This window comes from Amblyraja radiata, unplaced genomic scaffold, assembly GCF_010909765.2.
Source record: "Amblyraja radiata isolate CabotCenter1 unplaced genomic scaffold, sAmbRad1.1.pri scaffold_486_ctg1, whole genome shotgun sequence".
In the NCBI taxonomy this organism is placed as follows: Eukaryota; Metazoa; Chordata; class Chondrichthyes; order Rajiformes; family Rajidae; genus Amblyraja; species Amblyraja radiata.
The window spans coordinates 42,621-62,021 of NW_022630564.1; the positions used below are offsets into that span (position 1 = coordinate 42,621).

The following is a 19,401-nucleotide window of genomic DNA, read 5'->3' on the forward strand; positions in this document are numbered from 1 at the left end:
AGAAAATGTAGCCCATTTCTTTCCACTTCATTCGCTACACCTCGACCTGACGTTTTGGAGGAAATCCATTGTGCTTACTTTTATACCCTCATGGGGTGAGCTGACGACGGCGGTATATAGGCGGTAAGAGCAAGAAGTGGTAAGGTTTAACGTGGATTATCGGTTATAGAACAGGCTCCTCTAGGGGGGTCTGGGGCACCGCCAAGTCCTTTGGGTTTTAAGCTAGCGCTTGTAGTACTCAGGCGGACTTAAACAAAGTAAGTGATGATAAAGGTCTATTTATGGTTAAGCATAGTAGGGTATCTAATCCTAGTTTGTGTCTTAACTGTCGTGAGGTCAAAAGCTCTATCTAATTAGAGTTACTTTCGTCAGTGTATTATTCCTTTTATAGGTGCGTATGACAGCTTTATAAGGTTATAACTCTAGTATTTTTTAGAAACTTTTAATCACCCTTTACGCCGTGAAGTATTAATGTGAGTTACTCGTATAACCGCGGTGGCTGGCACGAGATTAACCAACTCTTTTAACTTTAACTGATTCAAGCTTGCGCTTATTGTTCAATGTCTATCACTGCTGAATTCCCTTGGGGGTGTGGTTAAGCGAGGTGTCATGGGTTATACACACTGTATATGCCTGATACCAGCTCCTAAACAAATAAGGGCATGATTAGGGCGTTCTCACTGGAGTGCTGAAACTTGCATGTGTAAATTTGGTTAAAATTAATACTGAGGCCAGGACCAAACCTTCAGTGCTTGCGAAAGTTTTTAAAATTTATATTAGCATCTTCAGTGCTATGCTTTGCTTTAAGCTACACTAGCATGTGATAGTGTCACACTATATATATGACGAAACTACACACATGTCATTACAGAGACGATATACACTTAGCCCTCGTTTTAGGGGTTTTTCGAGATAGCTAGGTATATTAAGGGGGAGGGGGGTTTTTCCCAAAAAAATGTATCGGCCTTTTTTTTTTTCTTCCCGACCCGGGGGCACCTATATAATATATCTATGCCTATATATAGATGTTTGTGGTTAAAAAATCTTAGTTTTTCCCATTAATTAAATATTAATTTTCTTAGTAATATGCGGTTTAATAGAATGTCTTTATTAAACCTTTGTCCAATTATTCGTATATATGGATGGAAGTTAAATTTCAATTATTGGTCTTAGCCATGTGAGTACTGCCTTATTTTGACAAGTAGAAGCCCAGCGAATGATATAAGTAGCGAAGTTTTATAATATTATGTTGAGTATAGGACTAACTTAATTTGATGTTCCGGCCGCAACCCGACAGAGACGTCTGGAGGGTTAATCTTTGCTTCATCCCCAAAAAAAACTGGGAGGGCTGGAAATCTTGAGACGATGAATAGTTGAATGCTAACTAAGGGAACTAGAGGAAAGGCAAAATGACGCGATTAAGAGACGTATGCCGTTCAAGGGTGCCTAATGTGAGCATTTGAGCAAGTTCTGGGGATTAATCCAATTCAGTACCACAAACCGTGCAAAGGTGGCTATATTAGGGTATTGGTTGGTTCTCGCCAGCCCTAATAATCAACTGTAATTAATATATTGCTTATTTAAAAATGTGTGCTTTAGTCTAACGGTTGAGAGAAAAATGAGGTAACTGAGTGGATAAATTAGTTATGATTCTTTGGATATTAGAAAAATGTGGGTTAATAATTATATATAATGTAATAGTTGGACATTTACTAATGAGTATTATACATGGTATGTCATGAAATAGCTTACAGTCGATGAATGAGTATTATACATAGTACTATAATATGTACATATTACATATATATGAGCCCAATAATATATATGTATATCTGACTAAGTAAGGGCCGCAAAATTGACGACCAGGAAAACTGGTGTGTCTCAGGAGGTAGTTTAAGCAGAATCTTGGCTTTGGGAGCCAAGGCTGGGAGTTCAACCCTCTCTTTCCTGAATACAGCTTGTTTTGGGTGGCCTGTTTTGGGGAGGCCTGTTTTGGGGAGGCCTGTTTTGGGGAGGCCTGTTTTGGGGAGGCATCCCACCTCCAATTTTTGGTTTACAAGACCAACGCCTTAATTTTTAGGCTACCATAACATATTAAAGATTTAAAATTTTATTTTCTCATCAGCCGGCAAGGGGAAGAAGGATGAGGAATAAGAGGAAGTAAATAACGGAGGCAATTTGGCCGATAATGATGAATGGTTGCTCTACTGGTTGGCCCCCAATCCATGTTAGAATGATAGTGTTTGTGAGTAGTGTTCAAAATAAGATTTGGGTGATTGGTCGAAATGTGGCGCTTCGTTGCTTGGATGTATGTAGTATGGGCACCAGCATGAGGATGAGGATTGAAAATAAGAGAGCAAGGACCCCCCCTAGTTTGTTCGGGATAGAGCGCAGGATCGCGTAGGCAAACAGGAAGTATCATTCTGGCTTGATGTGAGGTGGTGTGAGTAGGGGATCGGCTGGGATGAAATTTTCTGTGTCCCCTAGAAGGTTGGGTGTGAAAAGAGCAAGCAGGGTTAGGAGGAGGCCTAGGATGAAGAAGCCTAAAAGGTCTTTGTAAGAGAAGTAAGGGTGAAATGGGATTTTATCTGTGTTAGAGTTGAGTCCAGTGGGGTTATTAGAGCCTATCTCGTGAAGGAAGAGGAGGTGGAGTAGGGTAAGTGCAACAATTAGGAAAGGAAATAAGAAATGGAAGGCAAAGAATCGGGTTAGGGTGGCGTTATCGACTGAGAAGCCCCCTCAAATCCACTCTACTAAAATGTTGCCGATATAGGGGAAAGCGGATAGGAGGTTTGTAATGACTGTTGCGCCTCAAAATGATATTTGACCCCATGGCAAGACATAGCCTACAAAGGCTGTTGCTATTAATAAAAATAAAAGGATTACCCCAATATTTCATGTTTCTTTGTTGAGGTAAGATCCGTAGTAGAATCCACGAGCTATGTGAATGTAAATACAGATAAAAAAGAGTGAGGCTCCATTGGCGTGAATATTGCGGATAAGTCATCCATAATTCACATCTCGGCAGATGTGAACAACTGAGGAGAAAGCGGAGGCGATATCTGGGGTGTAGTGCATGGCTAAGAAGAGGCCAGTGAGGATCTGAATAATCAGGCAAAGTCCTAGAAGTGAGCCATAATTTCATCAGATTGAGATGTTGACTGGGGTGGGGAGGTCAATAAGTGAGCTATTAATAATCTTAAATAATGGATGGGTTTTTCGAATATTTGTGGTCATTAGGTTCTTGTAGTTGAATAACAACGGTAGTTTTTCAGACTATTGGTCTTAGTTAAAATCTAAGTGGGAATTTATGATTTATTTAGTATTTATTATAATGTTGGGTTTTATTATAGGTTTGGTAGCAGTGGCTTCAAATCCTTCTCCTTATTATGCTGCCCTCGGTTTAGTAATTTCTGCTGGCGTGGGGTGTGGTTTGTTGGTAAGTTCTGGAAGTTCTTTTTTATCTTTAGTTTTATTTTTAATTTATTTAGGGGGGATGTTGGTTGTGTTTGCTTATACTGCGGCACTTGTTGCAGAACCTTATCCTGAGTCATGAGGGGATTGATCGGTGTTAATTTATGTTTTATTTTATGTTGGGGGTTTAATATACGTTAATAAACATTTTGTTGGGGGTTGAGGGTGAGGGTGGTTTGGGGGGGATGAAATTAATGGTCTAGAGGTGATTCGTGGGGATTTTAGTGGTGTAGCTTTACTATATTCTTATGGTGGTTATTTACTTATACTAAGTGGTTGAATACTGCTTTTGGCATTGTTTGTTGTACTAGAGTTAACTCGTGGTGTTTCTTGAGGGACATTGCGTGTAGTCTAAATTATGATTAGTGTAGCTAGGGTAAGAGTGAGGAAAAAGATTATAAGATAAATTTTAATGAAGCCTTGCTGGGGTAGTGTAAATAATTTAATTATGGATGTTTGTTGGATAAGTTTATTTTTTGGTCCTATTTTTTCATTTCATGTTAGGTCAATCAGGTGGGTTGAGATAGTTTGAGCTCAGTGAAGGTTGATTTGTGGGTAAATACGGTGGAAAATTGGTGGGAAATAGCCTAATATATTAGAGAAATTATGGGTTGATATGGTTGGGTAAATTTTAAATTGGTGTTTGGTGAGGTTGGTTAATTCTAGGGCTAAAAGTAGGCCCATAATTGTTACTAGGAGGGCGGAGAGTTTAAGGGTGAGTGGTATTGTTAAAATTTGTGTTTTGGTTGGTGTTATGTTGAAGGTAATAATGAGACCGGCTAAGATACTTCCATAAGCTAGGCGTTTAATAGGTTTTAACACTAAGGGATTGTTTTCATTGATAGGTGTCAGTGGGGTAAATCGTGGTGTATTTATTAATGTGAAGAAGATAAGTCGGAGGCTATAAATAGCAGTGAAGGAAGTAGCTAACAAGGTTATTGTCAGGGCTCAGGCGTTTAGGTTAGATGTGTTCATGGCTTCGATGATGGCGTCTTTTGAAAAGAAACCGGATAGGAAAGGTATACCTGTTAGGGCCAAGCTTCCAACTGTAAGGGAGGAAGCAGTAAATGGTAGAAGTTTGTGGAGCCCTCCTATTTTTCGAATATCTTGTTCGTTATCTAGGCTATGAATGATGGAGCCAGAACAAAGAAAGAGTATAGCTTTGAAGAAGGCGTGTGTGCAGATATGAAGGAAGGCTAATTGAGGCTGATTTAGGCCAATGGTCACTATTATGAGGCCTAATTGGCTGGATGTGGAGAAGGCTACGATCTTCTTGATATCGTTTTGGGTGAGGGCACAGGTAGCTGTAAATAGAGTCGTTAATGCACCTAAGCATAGGCAAGCTGATAAGATTAGCTGATTATCTTGAATTAAGGGATGAAGCCGGATTAGAAGAAATACACCGGCTACGACTATTGTGCTTGAGTGGAGTAGGGCGGAGACTGGCGTAGGCCCCTCCATGGCTGATGGCAGCCAGGGATGGAGGCCGAATTGTGCTGATTTTCCGGCAGCAGCTAGTACTAGGCCTATTAGAGGTAAAGTTAGATCAGTGTTTTTAGATAGAATAAATAATTGTTGAGTTTCTCATGAGTTGAGATTTATAGCTAGTCAGGCTATACTTAGAATTAATCCGATATCTCCGATGCGGTTATAAATTACTGCTTGGAGAGCTGCTGTGTTAGCGTCTGCTCGGCTATACCATCAACCGATGAGGAGAAATGATATGATACCGACTCCCTCCCAACCGATAAATAATTGAAACAAATTATTAGCGGTGATAAGGATCATCATTGTCATAAGAAAAAGAAGAAGGTATTTAAAGAAACGGTTAAAGTTTGGGTCTGTATGCATATATCAGAGTGCAAATTCTAGGATGGATCATGTAACGTAGAGGGCTACGGGTGTGAAGATAATAGAGTAGAGGTCAAATTTAAAGCTTATGTTAATATTTATAGGCCCTAGGTTGATTCAGTTTCAATTGGTTGTAATAGATTCTACACCTTGATCAAGGAACAAGAAGAGGGGAATTAAGCTGACAAAGAATGAGAGCTTAACGGCTGTTTTAACGTGAGTAGAGGCTCAGTTGGGATTAACGGATTCTTGGGGGGAGGTTATAGATAAAAATAAAGGGTAAAGAAGAATAATAAAAATTAACAGGAATGAAGAGTTAAAGATAATTGAGTTCATGGCTATTGCTTGGAGTTGCACCAAGAGTTTTTGGTTCCTAAGACCAATAGATGTCTATTATCTTTCAAAAGCTTAAGTGAGCCATGGAGTTGAACCATGAGTAAAAGAATTAGCAGTCCTTTTTGTCCCGGACCTCTCTTGGTGAGTAAAAAGATTTTAACTTTTATTTTTAGAATCACAATCTAACGTTTTAATTAAACTATAGACACAAAATGTTCATCCTAGGATGAGTTCAGGTTTGGTAATGATGAGAATTGTGGGGAGAAGGTGAAGGTATATGAGCAGGTGTTCTCGTGTGTGGGAGGGGGTTAGAAAGAGTAAATGTTGAGGTGTGGGGCCCCGTTGTGTTATTAGGAATATATATAATGAGTAGGATGCTGTTAATAAAACTCCTATTCCTGTTAGGATAATAGTTCAGTTTGATCACTTAAAAAGGGAGGAGATAATGAGTAATTCCCCTATGAGGTTTGGGCTGGGGGGTAAGGCGAGATTGGCTAAGTTAGCTAAAAATCAGGATGTGCCTATAAGTGGTAGGATAATTTGGGTGCCTCGGGCCAATAAGAGTGTTCGGCTATGAATACGTTCATAGTTGGTATTAGCTAAGCAGAAAAGTATTGATGAGACTAACCCATGGGCAATTATAAGGGCTGTGGCACCTGCGAAGCTTCATGGGGTTTGAATCAGGATGGCTGCTGCTACAAGGCCTATATGACTAACTGATGAGTAGGCAATTAAGGATTTAAGATCTGTTTGTCGAAGACAGATAGAGCTAGTCATAATAATTCCTCAGATTGCTAGAATTAGGAAGGGGTATGCTATTTCTTTTGTGAGGGGGTTAAGTATAACAATAATCCGTATTATGCCATAGCCTCCTAGTTTAAGGAGGACTGCAGCTAGAATTATGGAGCCGGCAATTGGGGCTTCTACGTGGGCTTTAGGTAATCAGAGATGAACTCCGTAGAGGGGTATTTTCACCAGGAAGGCAACTAGGCAGGCAGCCCATCAAAATTTATTGGCTCAGGAGTGTAGGTTGGAAATGTTTGGGTATTGTAAAATAAGTATGGATAGGGTGCCGAGATCCTTTTGTAAGACAAGTAGGGCAATTAAGAGGGGTAAGGAGCCTGCAAGGGTGTAGAATAAAAAGTAAATGCCGGCATTAAGACGCTCAGTTTGATTTCCTCATCGTGTAATAATAATAAGAGTTGGGATGAGTGTAGCTTCAAATATAATATAAAATAGAATTATCTCTGTTGCACTAAATGCTAAAATTAGTAGTGTTTGGAGGGTGATTAGTAAAGAGATATAAATCTGTTGTCGTTTATGGGGTTCAGCGGTTAAGTGTTTAAGGCTAGCTAAGAGTATAAGTGGTAGGAGTCAGCATGTAAGTGCGAGTAGAGGGGCAGAAAGAGGATCAACACCAAGAAAAAGGTTAGAGTAATTTCAGCCCATCTCAAAGTCTCATTTAAATCAGGTGAGACTTAATGAGGCAATTAAAAGGCTATTAGAGATAGTTGAAGTCCATATTCATTTTTTGGGTGCGAGTCATGAGATTGGGAATAATAGGAGGGTGGGGATAAGGATTTTTAACATTGTAGAAGGTTGAGGTTGTTAAGGTGATCAGTTCCGTGGGTGCGGGTGGCGGCTACAAGAAGGGCTAGTCCAGAACTTGCTTCGCAGGCTGAGAATGTTAGTAAAATTATAGGTGCCAAGGATAAAGAGGGGGAGTTTATTACTATAGATCAGATAGCGATTGCAATGAAGAGGGAGAGTATTATCCCTTCAAGACAAATAAGGGCTGATAGTAGATGGGAGCGATTGAAAGCTAGTCCTGTAAGGCCAAGAATAAATGCTGATGTAATTGTGAAGTAAATAGGAGTCATAAGGCACTTATGGATTTTCACCATAATTTATTAAGTCGAAATTAATGGTCTTTTTTTGGACTAAGCACCTATTCTGCTCATTCAAGGCCTCCTTGAAGTCATTCATAGACAAGGCCTAGTGTGAGTAGGATAATAATAATGGAAGCTCAAAGGGTGGTGGTGAGTGGAGAGCCTAATTGATCCCCTCAGGGCAATGGAAGGAGTAAGGCAATCTCCAAATCAAATAGTAAGAAGAGAATTGCCACTAGGAAGAATCGTAGGGAGAATGGGAGGCGTGCAGATCCTAGGGGATCAAATCCACACTCGTAAGGTGACAGTTTTTCACTATCTGGGTTAAGAGTCGGCAGTCAGAATGCGATGAAAGCTAGGATTAGGGAAACGAGGGCGGGAATGGCGATAGATAATGTAATGAGGTTCATTACTTCTCCTTGGAGTCTAACCAAGAATGAATGATTGGAAGTCATTTGTACTAGTTTATACTAGAAAAGTATTATGAGCCTCATCAATAAATTGATACATAAAGGAATAATCATACTACGTCGACAAAGTGTCAGTATCATGCAGCGGCTTCAAAGCCAAAGTGGTGTTCTGATGTAAAATGGAAGAGGATTTGGCGTAGTAAACAGATTAAAAGAAATGTTGAGCCAATAATAACATGGAGTCCATGGAAGCCGGTTGCTACGAAGAAGGTTGTTCCGTAAACCCCGTCGGCAATGGTGAATGGGGCTTCGTAATATTCTATGGCTTGAAGAGCTGTAAAGTAAAAACCTAAGAGAACTGTAAGTGTAAGAGCTTGAATAGCTTCTTTTCGATCCCCTTCCATGATGCTATGGTGTGCTCAGGTGACAGTGACTCCGGAGGCTAATAGAACAGCAGTATTAAGTAATGGGACTTCAAATGGGTCTAAGGGAGTAATTCCTGTGGGAGGTCAGCAGCCCCCTAATTCAGGGGTTGGGGCTAGGCTGGCGTGATAAAATGCTCAGAAAAATCCAAGGAAGAAGAATACTTCTGATATAATAAAGAGAATCATGCCGTAGCGTAGGCCTTTTTGTACTGGGGGGGTGTGGTGTCCTTGAAATGTTCCTTCTCGGATGACATCTCGTCACCATTGAATAACTGTGAGAGCAAGAAGGATGAGTCCTAGGAGGAGAAGGGACATGGTGTGAAAATGAAATCAAATGGCTAGGCCTGAGGTTATAAGGAGAGCAGCAATAGCTCCTGTTAACGGTCATGGGCTTGGGTCAACTATGTGATATGCGTGTGCTTGGTGGGCCATTATTAAACGTTTTCTTGTAGATACAGGCTTAATAATAGTACAAATACATAGGCTTGAATCATGGCTACGGCCACTTCTAATAGAGTAAGTAGAAATAATACGATAGAAGTTAGGATTGCTACTGCAGGCATAGTGGAGATTAATACAAAGGCTGCTGTTGCAATTAATTGTATTAATAAATGGCCTGCTGTGAGGTTAGCTGTGAGTCGAACTCCTAAGGCTAAGGGTCGAATGAATAGGCTAATAGTTTCGATAATAATGAGAACTGGAATTAAAGGGGTGGGGGTGCCTTCTGGGAGGAGATGGCCTAGGGCAATGGTGGGTTGATTTAATATGCCAATTAAGACTGTGGTTAATCACAAGGGAAGGGCAAAAGCTATATTTAATGAGAGTTGGGTTGTTGGTGTAAATGTGTAAGGGAGAAGGCCTAGTAGGTTAATAGTAATTAAGAAAAGTATAAGGGCTGTGAGAATAATGGCTCATTTGTGTCCTCCCACATTAAGAGGTTGTAGGAGTTGCTGCGTAAATCGGCTAATAAATCATGTTTGTAGGGTGATGAGGCGGTTGTTAAGTCATCGGTTTGAGGGAGTTTGGAAGATTACTGCTGGTATAATAATTGCTAGGGCAATTAAGGGTAGGCCTATAAGTGAGGGGCTTAAAAATTGATCAAAAAAGTTTAAGATCATGGTCAGTTTCAGGGTTCTGGTTTTTGTTTTTCAGTATTTTTTGGGGTGGGGCTATAATTGAGTAAATAAGATGTAAGTTTATGTGGTAAGACGATCAAGAAGAATAACCAGGAGAATAGGAAGATTAAAAATCAGGGATTGAGGTTGAGTTGAGGCATATCATCAAGGGTGGTTGGGAATCACCAATATTTAGCTTAAAAGGCTAATGCTGGACCCTGTTAGCTTCTTAATGAGACTTCTTCTAGCATTAATGAAGATCAATTTTCAAAGTGTTCTAAGGGTACTGCTTCAACTACGATGGGTATAAAGCTGTGGTTGGCACCACAGATTTCTGAACACTGTCCGTAATAGACACCAGGCCGAGAAATGATAAAGGCGGTTTGATTGAGGCGTCCTGGTACTGCATCTATTTTTACTCCAAGTGCTGGGATTGTTCAGGAGTGTAAGACATCTTCTGCGGTTACTAAAACTCGAATAGGGGACTCTATTGGGACAACCATGCGGTGGTCTGTCTCTAGAAGTCGAAATTGTCCTGGATACAAGTCCTCAGTTTGGATTATGTAGGAGTCAAATTCTAAATTTTCATAGTCTGTATATTCGTAGCTTCAATATCATTGATGGCCTAACGCTTTAATTGTAATGTGTGGATCATTAATTTCGTCTATTAGGTATAAGATCCGTAGCGAGGGTAGTGCAATTATAATAAGGATGATAGCGGGTAAGATGGTTCATACAATTTCAATTTCTTGTGAGTCTAAGATATATTTATTAGTTAGTTTAGTAGTTACTATTGCTACAATAATATAAAGAACTAATGTGCTAATAAGAAAGACAATTATTAATGTGTGGTCGTGGAAATGGAGAAGTTCTTCTATAATAGGGGAGGCTGCGTCTTGGAATCCTAATTGTGCTGGGTGTGCCATTAATTTAAGATTCGTGGGAGTTTAACCCACAATTTCACCTCGACAAGGTGATGTAATTGATTTACTAGAGTCTCAAGAAAGTGACAGAGTGGTGATGTGGTTGGCTTGAAACCAACTTATGGGGGTTCAATTCCTTCCTTTCTTGTTAATAAGCAGGCTGTTGAACTTGAACGAAAGCTGGTTCTTCATAGGTGTGGTATGGAGGAGGGCAGCCATGAAGTCATTCTACATTGGTATTAGAGAGTTCAATAGATAGAACTTCACGTTTTGAGGCAAATGCTTCTCAAATAATAAATAATAAGATGATGACAGCGACTAACGAGATTAGGGATCCGATAGATGATACAACATTTCAAAGGGTGTAAGCATCTGGGTAATCTGAATAGCGTCGTGGTATGCCCGCTAAACCTAGGAAGTGTTGGGGGAAAAAGGTCAGGTTTACTCCGATAAATATAATTAAGAATTGAATTTTTGATCATGTGGAGTGAAGTGTGTAGCCTGTGAATAAGGGGAATCAATGAACAAAGCCTGCTATAATAGCAAATACTGCTCCTATTGAGAGAACATAATGGAAATGGGCTACAACATAATAGGTGTCGTGGAGTACAATGTCAAGGGAAGAATTGGCTAAAACAACCCCCGTCAGCCCTCCAACTGTGAATAGGAAGATAAAGCCTAATGCTCAAAGTAGTGGTGTTTCTCATTTAATGGAGCCGCCGTGGAGGGTGGCTAGTCAGCTAAAGACTTTAACACCTGTTGGAATGGCAATAATTATCGTGGCTGATGTAAAATACGCTCGTGTGTCTACATCTATCCCTACTGTAAATATGTGGTGTGCTCAGACGATAAACCCTAAAAGACCAATAGCTATTATTGCTCAAACTATACCTATATAGCCGAAGGGTTCTTTTTTACCAGAGTAATAAGCAACTACATGTGAGATTATTCCAAATCCTGGTAAAATTAGAATATATACTTCAGGGTGACCAAAGAATCAGAATAAGTGCTGGTAGAGAATAGGGTCTCCTCCCCCTGCGGGGTCAAAGAAAGTTGTATTGAGGTTACGATCTGTAAGTAGTATGGTAATGCCAGCTGCTAGTACTGGGAGGGCCATAAGAAGTAAGACAGTTGTGACAAGGATAGATCACACGAATAAAGGTGTTTGGTATTGAGAGATTGCTGGGGGTTTTATGTTGATGATTGTGGTGATGAAATTAATGGAGGCTAAGATAGAAGAAATACCTGCCAAATGAAGAGAGAAAATTGTTAAGTCTACGGAGGCCCCCGCGTGAGCTAGATTTCCAGCTAGAGGGGGGTAAACAGTTCAACCTGTTCCAGCTCCGGCTTCAACCCCAGCGGAGGCCAGGAGAAGAAGAAATGAAGGGGGTAAAAGTCAAAAGCTTATGTTATTTATGCGTGGAAAGGCTATATCTGGAGAGCCGATCATTAAAGGGACGAGTCAATTGCCGAATCCCCCGATTATAATTGGTATAACCATAAAAAAGATTATTACTAAGGCATGGGCTGTAACAAGGACATTATAAATTTGATCATCACCTAGAAGTGATCCGGGCTGACTTAGTTCTGCTCGAATTAAGAGACTTAGGCCAGTTCCGACTATACCTGCTCAGGCACCAAAGATTAAGTAAAGGGTGCCGATATCTTTGTGATTAGTAGAGAATAATCAGCGATTAATTGCCACAGGTAAGATGGCTGAGAGTTAAGCGGTGGTCTGTAGTTCCGCGAAGAGAGGTTAGAGTCCTCTTCTTACCAAGTCCCGTAGTAAAGTTTACACAAGATTGCAAATCCTGAGACGGAGATTAAGGCTCTCCCGGGGCTTCTCCCGCCTTTTACCCTACGGCGGGAGAAGCCTAGATAAAAGTTCGATGGTTTAAACGCTTAACTGTTAATTAAGATGTTGTAGGATCGAGGCCTGCTTATCTAGAAGACTTTAGTTTAATTAAATCATCTGGGTTGCATTCAGAGGATGTGAGATAGAGTCTTGCAAGTCTTATCAGAAGTTAAGAGATTTGAACTCTTATTGAAAGCTTTGAAGGCTTTTGGTTTTATTAACCTAAATTTCTTACGTGGATAGTGTCAGTAATGTTGGGGTTAGGGGGAGGAGAAGGATGGAGAGAGAAGTGGTGATTGTGAGTAAGATATTCATTTGAGTGGTTTTTGCTCGTCATGAGGATATGAAAAAGATTGGGGTTGGGGAGATAGTTAGGGTTATTGCGTAGCAGAGACGTAAGTAAAAAAATAAGCTAAGGAGAGTTGCCAGGGCTATAATAGTGGCTGGGATTAGTAGATCTTGCTTAGTTAGTTCTTGCAAGATGAGTCATTTGGGTATAAACCCTGAGAGTGGGGGCAAGCCTCCTAATGAGAGTAAAGTAACTAAGGATAGGATTGAGAGTAGTGGGGATTTGGTAGCAGATACGGAGATTGAGTTGATTTTTGTTGAATTAAGTGTATTAAATAGGAGAAATATTGAGGTGGTTATAATAATATAGAGGGCAAGGTTTAGTAGTGCTAGATTTGGGGCAAAATGAATAATAGTGATTATTCATCCTAGGTGTGCAATTGATGAATACGCTAGAATTTTTCGTAGTTGTGTTTGATTAAGTCCGCTTCATCCCCCGACGATGATTGAGGTAACCCCCAGGGCTATGAGAATATTTTATTCATGGGAGTATCCTTGAGAACTTTTTCTTATGGTGTTCCCAGAGTCAGCTGGCATTCCAACGATTACAGATCGTAATCAATCACAATTTTCTTTGCCAGCAGGGGGAGAGACCCTAAGGCTAAGCAATTAGTTTGATTTGGTGACCCTGGGTAATGTTTAATTTGGAGGATTTGTTGTAATCTCAAAAGGTAGTTCAGATTATCTGGGTAAAAAAGGTATTTCGGCTATTGGTGATGTTTGTGGAATTATTATGGTCATTTAGGGTTTAATTTCTGAGCACAAAAGAATAATTACTCTAGGATTGTATGTAGACAGGAGAGTTTTGATCACCACGGAATTTATTCCATTCCAACATGGTTAAAGCTTTAGCTACTAACTCTAAAGCCTATTAAATAGAAGTCGCTCTTTGAGCATAGGTGATTCCTAGCCAGTGGAGGGGAGGGATTGTTTGATAATCTAAGTTGACATTGTACTCCACGACACCTATTATGTTGTAGCCCATTTCCATTATGTTCTCTCAATAGGAGCAGTATTTGCTATTATAGCAGGCTTTGTTCATTGATTCCCCTTATTCACAGGCTACACACTTCACTCCACATGATCAAAAATTCAATTCTTAATTATAGTTATCGGAGTAAACCTGACCTTTTTCCCCCAACACTTCCTAGGTTTAGCGGGCATACCACGACGCTATTCAGATTACCCAGATGCTTACACCCTTTGAAATGTTGTATCATCTATCGGATCCCTAATCTCGTTAGTCGCTGTCATCATCTTATTATTTATTATTTGAGAAGCATTTGCCTCAAAACGTGAAGTTCTATCTATTGAACTCTCTAATACCAATGTAGAATGACTTCATGGCTGCCCTCCTCCATACCACACCTAGAAGAACCAGCTTTCGTTCAAGTTCAACAGCCTGCTTATTAACAAGAAAGGAAGGAATTGAACCCCCATAAGTTGGTTTCAAGCCAACCACATCACCACTCTGTCACTTTCTTGAGACTCTAGTAAATCAATTACATCACCTTGTCGAGGTGAAATTGTGGGTTAAACTCCCACGAATCTTAAATTAATGGCACACCCAGCACAATTAGGATTCCAAGACGCAGCCTCCCCTATTATAGAAGAACTTCTCCATTTCCACGACCACACATTAATAATTGTCTTTCTTATTAGCACATTAGTTCTTTATATTATTGTAGCAATAGTAACTACTAAACTAACTAATAAATATATCTTAGACTCACAGAAATTGAAATTGTATGAACCATCTTACCCGCTATCATCCTTATTATAATTGCACTACCCTCGCTACGGGATCTTATACCTAATAGACGAAATTAATGATCCACACATTACAATTAAAGCGTTAGGCCATCATGATTGAAGCTACGAATATACAGACTATGAAAATTTAGAATTTGACTCCTACATAATCCAAACTGAGGACTTGTATCCAGGACAATTTCGACTTCTAGAGACAGACCACCGCATGGTTGTCCCATAGAGTCCCCTATTCGAGTTTTAGTAACCGCAGAAGATGTCTTACACTCCTGAACAATCCCAGCACTTGGAGTAAAATAGATGCAGTACCAGGACGCCTCAATCAAACCGCCTTTATCATTTCTCGGCCTGGTGTCTATTACGGACAGTGTTCAGAAATCTGTGGTGCCAACCACAGCTTTATACCCATCGTAGTTGAAGCAGTACCCTTAGAACACTTTGAAAATTGATCTTCATTAATGCTAGAAGAAGTCTCATTAAGAAGCTAACAGGGTCCAGCATTAGCCTTTTAAGCTAAATATTGGTGATTCCCAACCACCCTTGATGATATGCCTCAACTCAACCTCAATCCTGATTTTTAATCTTCCTATTCTCCTGGTTATTCTTCTTGATCGTCTTACCACATAAACTTACATCTTATTTACTCAATTATAGCCCCACCCCAAAAAATACTGAAAAACAAAAACCAGACCCTAAACTGACCATGAGCTTAAAACCATGTTTTGATCAATTTTTAAGCCCCTCACTGTATAGGCCTACCTTAATTGCCCTACAATTATAACAGCAGTAATCTTCCAAACTCCCTCAAACCGATGACTTAACAACCGCCTATCAACCCTACAAACATGAAGGTATAGCCGATTACGCAGCAACTCCTACAACCTGCTTAATGTGGGAGGACACAAGAGCCATTATTCCCGCCCAGCCTTATACTTTTCTTAATTACTATTAACCTACGAGGCCTTCCTCCCTTACAACATTTACACCACACCCAACTCATCATTAAATATAGCTTTGCCCTTCCCTTGTGATTAACCACAGTTCTTAATTGGCATATTAAATCACCCCACCTTGCCCTAGGCCATCCGCCTCCCAGAAGCACCCCCAGCCCCCCCCCCCCCCTTTAATTCCAGTTCTCATTATTTCGAAACTATTAGCCTATTCATTCGACCCTTAGCCTTAGGAGTTCGACTCACAGCTACCTCACAGCAGGCCCATTTATTAATACAATAATTGCAACGCATCCTTGGATTAATCTCCACTATGCCTGCAGTAGCAATCCTAACTTATTCGTATTATTTCTACTTACTCGATTAAAGTGGCCGTAGCCATGATTCAAGCCTATGTATTTGTACTATTAGTTAAGCCTGTAATCTACAAGAAAACGTTTATAATGGCCCACCAAGCACACGCATATCACATAGTTGACCCAAGCCCATGACCTTAACAGGAGCTATTGCTGCTCTCCTTATAACCTCAGGCCTAGCCATTTGATTTCCATTTTCACACCATGTCCCTTCTCCCTAGGACTCACCTTCTTGCTCTCACAGTATTCAATGGTGACGAGATGTCATCCGAGAAGGAACATTTCAAGGACACCACACCCCCCCATACAAAGGCCTACGCTACGGCATGATTCTCTTTATTATACAAGTATTCTTCTTCCTTGGATTTTTCTGAGCATTTTATCACGCCAGCCTACCCCAACCCCTTGAATTAGGGGGCTGCTGACCTCCCACAGGAATTACTCCCTTAGACCCATTTGAAGTCCCATTACTTAATACTGCTGTTCTATTAGCCTCCGGATCACTGTCACCTGCACACCATAGCATCATGGAAGGGGATCGAAAAGAAGCTATTCAAGCTCTTACACTTACAGTTCTCTTAGGTTTTTACTTTACAGCTCTTCAAGCCATAGAATATTACTAAGCCCCATTCACCATTGCCGACGGGGTTTACGAACAACCTTCTTCGTAGCAACCGGCTCATGGACTCCATGTATTATTGGCTGGCAACATTCTTTTAATCTGTTTACTACCCCAAATCCTCTTCCATTTTACATCAGAACACCACTTTGCTTTGAAGCCGCTGCATGATACTGACACTTTGTCGACGTAGTATGATTATTCCTTTAGGTATCAATTGATTGATGAGGCTCATAATACTTTTTCTAGTATAAACTAGTACAAATGACTTCCAATCATCATTCTTGGTTAGACTCCAAGGAGAGTAATGAACCTCATTACATTATCTATCGCCATTCCCGCCCTCGTTTCCCTAATCCTAGCTTCATCGCATTCTGACTGCCGACTCTTAACCCAGATAGTGAAAAACTGTCACCTTACGAGTGTGGATTTGATCCCCTAGGATCTGCACGCCTCCCATTCTCCCTACGATTCTTCCTAGTGGCAATTCTCTTCTTACTATTTGATTTGGAGATTGCCTTACTCCTTCCATTGCCCTGAGGGGATCAATTAGGCTCTCCACTCACCCCACCCTTTGAGCTTCCATTATTTTTCCTACTCACACTAGGCCTTGTCTATGAATGACTTCAAGGAGGCCCTTGAATGAGCAGAATAGTGCGTAGTCCAAAAAAAGACCATTATTTCGACTTTAATAAATTATTGTGAAAATCCATAAGTGCCTATGACTCCTATTTACTTCCACTTACATCAGCATTTATTCTTGGCCTTACAGGACTAGCTTTCAATCGCTCCATCTACTATCAGCCCGTTTTGTCTTGAAGGGATAATACTCTCCTCTTCATTGCAATCGCTATCTGATCTATAGTAAAAAACTCCCCCTCTTTATCCTGGCACCTATAATTTTACTAACATTCTCAGCCTGCGAAGCAAGTTCGGGACTAGCCCGTCTGTAGCCGCCACCCGCACCCACGGAACTGATCACCTTAACAACCTCAACCTTCTACAATGTTAAAAATCCTTATCCCCACCCTCCATATTCCCAATCTCATGACTCGCACCCAAAAATGAATATGGACTTCAACTATCTCTAATAGCCTTTTAATTGCCTCATTAAGTCTCACCTATTTAAATGAGACTTTGAGATGGGCTGAATTACTCTAACCTTTTTCTTGGTGTTGATCCTCTTTCTGCCCCTCTACTCGCACTTACATGCTGACTCCTCCACTTATACTCTTAGCTAGCCTTAAACACGTAACCGCTGAACCCCATAAACGACAACAGATTATATCTCTTTACTAATCACCCTCCAAACACTACTAATTTTAGCATTTAGGCAACAGAGATAATTCTATTTTATATTATATTTGAAGCTACACTCATCCCAACTCTTATTATTATTACACGATGAGAAATCAAACTGAGCGTCTTAATGCCGGCATTTACTTTTTATTCTACACCCTTGCAGGCTCCTTACCCTCTTAATTGCCCTACTTGTCTTACAAAAGGATCTCGGCACCCTATCCATACTTTGTTTACAATACCCAAACATTTCCAACCTACACTCCTGAGCCAATAAATTTTGATGGGCTGCCTGCCTAGTTGCCTTCCTGGTGAAAATACCCCTCTACGGAGTTCATCTCTGATTACCGTAAAGCCCACGTAAAAGCCCCAATTGCCCTCCATAATTCTAGCTGCAGTCCTCCTTAAACTAGGAAGCTATGGCATAATACGGATTATTGTTATACTTAACCCCCTCACAAAAGAAATAGCATACCCCTTCCTATTCTAGCAATCTGAGGAATTTATGACCTAGCTCTATTCTGTCTTCGACAACAGATCTTAAATCCTTAATGCCTACTCATCAGTTAGTCATATAGGCCTTGTAGCAGCACCATCCTGATTCAACCCCATGAAGCTGCGCAGGTGCCACAGCCCTTATATTGCCCATGGGTTAGTCTCATCAATACTTTTCTGCTTAGCTAATACCAACTATGAACGGATTCATAGCCGAACACTCTTATTGGCCCGAGGCACCCAAAATTAATCCACACTATAGGCACATCCGATTTTTAGCTAACTTAGCCAATCTCGCCTTACCCCCCAGCCAAACCTCATAGGGGAATTACTCATTCTCTCCTCCCTTTTAAGTGATCAAACTGAACTAGTTATCCTAACAGGATAGGAGTTTTTATTAACAGCATCCTACTCATTATATAATATTCCTAATACACAACGGGGCCCACACCTCAACATTTATCTTTCTAACCCCCTCCCACACCGAGAACACCTGCTCATATACCTTCACCTTCTCCCCACAATTCCTCATCATTACCAAACCTGAACTCATCCTAGATGAACATTTTGTGTCTATAGTTTAATTAAAACGTTAGATTGTGATTCTAAAATAAAAGTTAAAATCTTTTACTCACCAGAGAGGTCCGGGACAAAAGGACTGCTAATTCTTTTACTCATGGTTCAACTCCATGGCTCACTTAAGCTTTTGAAAGATAATAGACATCTATTGGTCTTAGGAACCAAAAACTCTTGGTGCAACTCAAGCATAGCCATGAACTCAATTATCTTTAACTCTTCATTCCTGTTAATTTTATTATTCTTCTTTACCCTTGTATTTTATCTATAACCTCCCCCCAGAATCCGTTATCCCAATGAGCCTCTACTCACGTTAAAACAGCCGTTAAGCTCTCATTCTTGTGTCAGCTTAATTCCCCCTTCTTGTTCCTTGATCATGTGTAGAATCTATTCAACCATTGAAACTGAATCACCTAGGCTATAAATATTAACATAAGCTTAATTTTGACCTCTACTCTATATCTTCACACCCGTACCCTCTACGTACAGGATCCATCTAGAATTTGCACTCTGATATATCATACAGCCCAAACTTTAACCGTTTCTTTAATACCTTCCTTCTTTTTTCTTACTCTGACAATGAAATGATCCTTATCACCGTAATAATTTGATTCAATTATTATCGTTGGGAGAGGCGGTAGCCTATCATTTTCTCCTCATCGTTGATGGTAATGCCCAGCAGACGCTAACACAGCAGCTCTCCAAGCATA

The 19,401-nt window shown here is 40.4% G+C and overlaps 1 protein-coding gene and 9 pseudogenes across 1 annotated transcript; 3 read left to right on the forward strand and 7 right to left on the reverse strand.

Moving 5' to 3' along the window:
• Window positions 1-2,091: 2,091 nt before the first annotated feature.
• LOC116970027 lies at window positions 2,092-3,260 on the reverse strand (annotated as a pseudogene).
• LOC116970041 (NADH-ubiquinone oxidoreductase chain 5-like) lies at window positions 2,095-5,742 on the reverse strand. The gene has a single exon (XM_033016769.1). It carries the CDS (start codon window positions 4,933-4,935, stop codon window positions 4,423-4,425), a length of 513 nt encoding a protein of 170 aa, XP_032872660.1. The 5' UTR covers window positions 4,936-5,742; the 3' UTR covers window positions 2,095-4,422.
• A 128-nt stretch (window positions 5,743-5,870) lies between these two features.
• On the reverse strand, window positions 5,871-7,541 carry LOC116970030 (annotated as a pseudogene).
• A 488-nt stretch (window positions 7,542-8,029) lies between these two features.
• Window positions 8,030-9,656, reverse strand: LOC116970033 (annotated as a pseudogene).
• Window positions 9,657-9,735: 79 nt separating this feature from the next.
• On the reverse strand, window positions 9,736-10,448 carry LOC116970038 (annotated as a pseudogene).
• A 52-nt stretch (window positions 10,449-10,500) lies between these two features.
• LOC116970015 lies at window positions 10,501-12,134 on the reverse strand (annotated as a pseudogene).
• Window positions 10,501-13,100, reverse strand: LOC116970016 (annotated as a pseudogene).
• Window positions 13,101-14,160: 1,060 nt separating this feature from the next.
• LOC116970039 lies at window positions 14,161-14,870 on the forward strand (annotated as a pseudogene).
• Window positions 14,871-14,993: 123 nt separating this feature from the next.
• On the forward strand, window positions 14,994-16,356 carry LOC116970032 (annotated as a pseudogene).
• The window catches only part of LOC116970018, a 9,637-nt pseudogene continuing 6,199 nt past the window's right edge, over window positions 15,964-19,401 (forward strand).

Coding starts and splice junctions, on each gene's coding strand:
- LOC116970041 (XM_033016769.1), bottom strand. CDS start 4,935: ATGGAGGGGCCTACGCCAGTCTCCGCCCTACTCCACTCAAGCACAATA.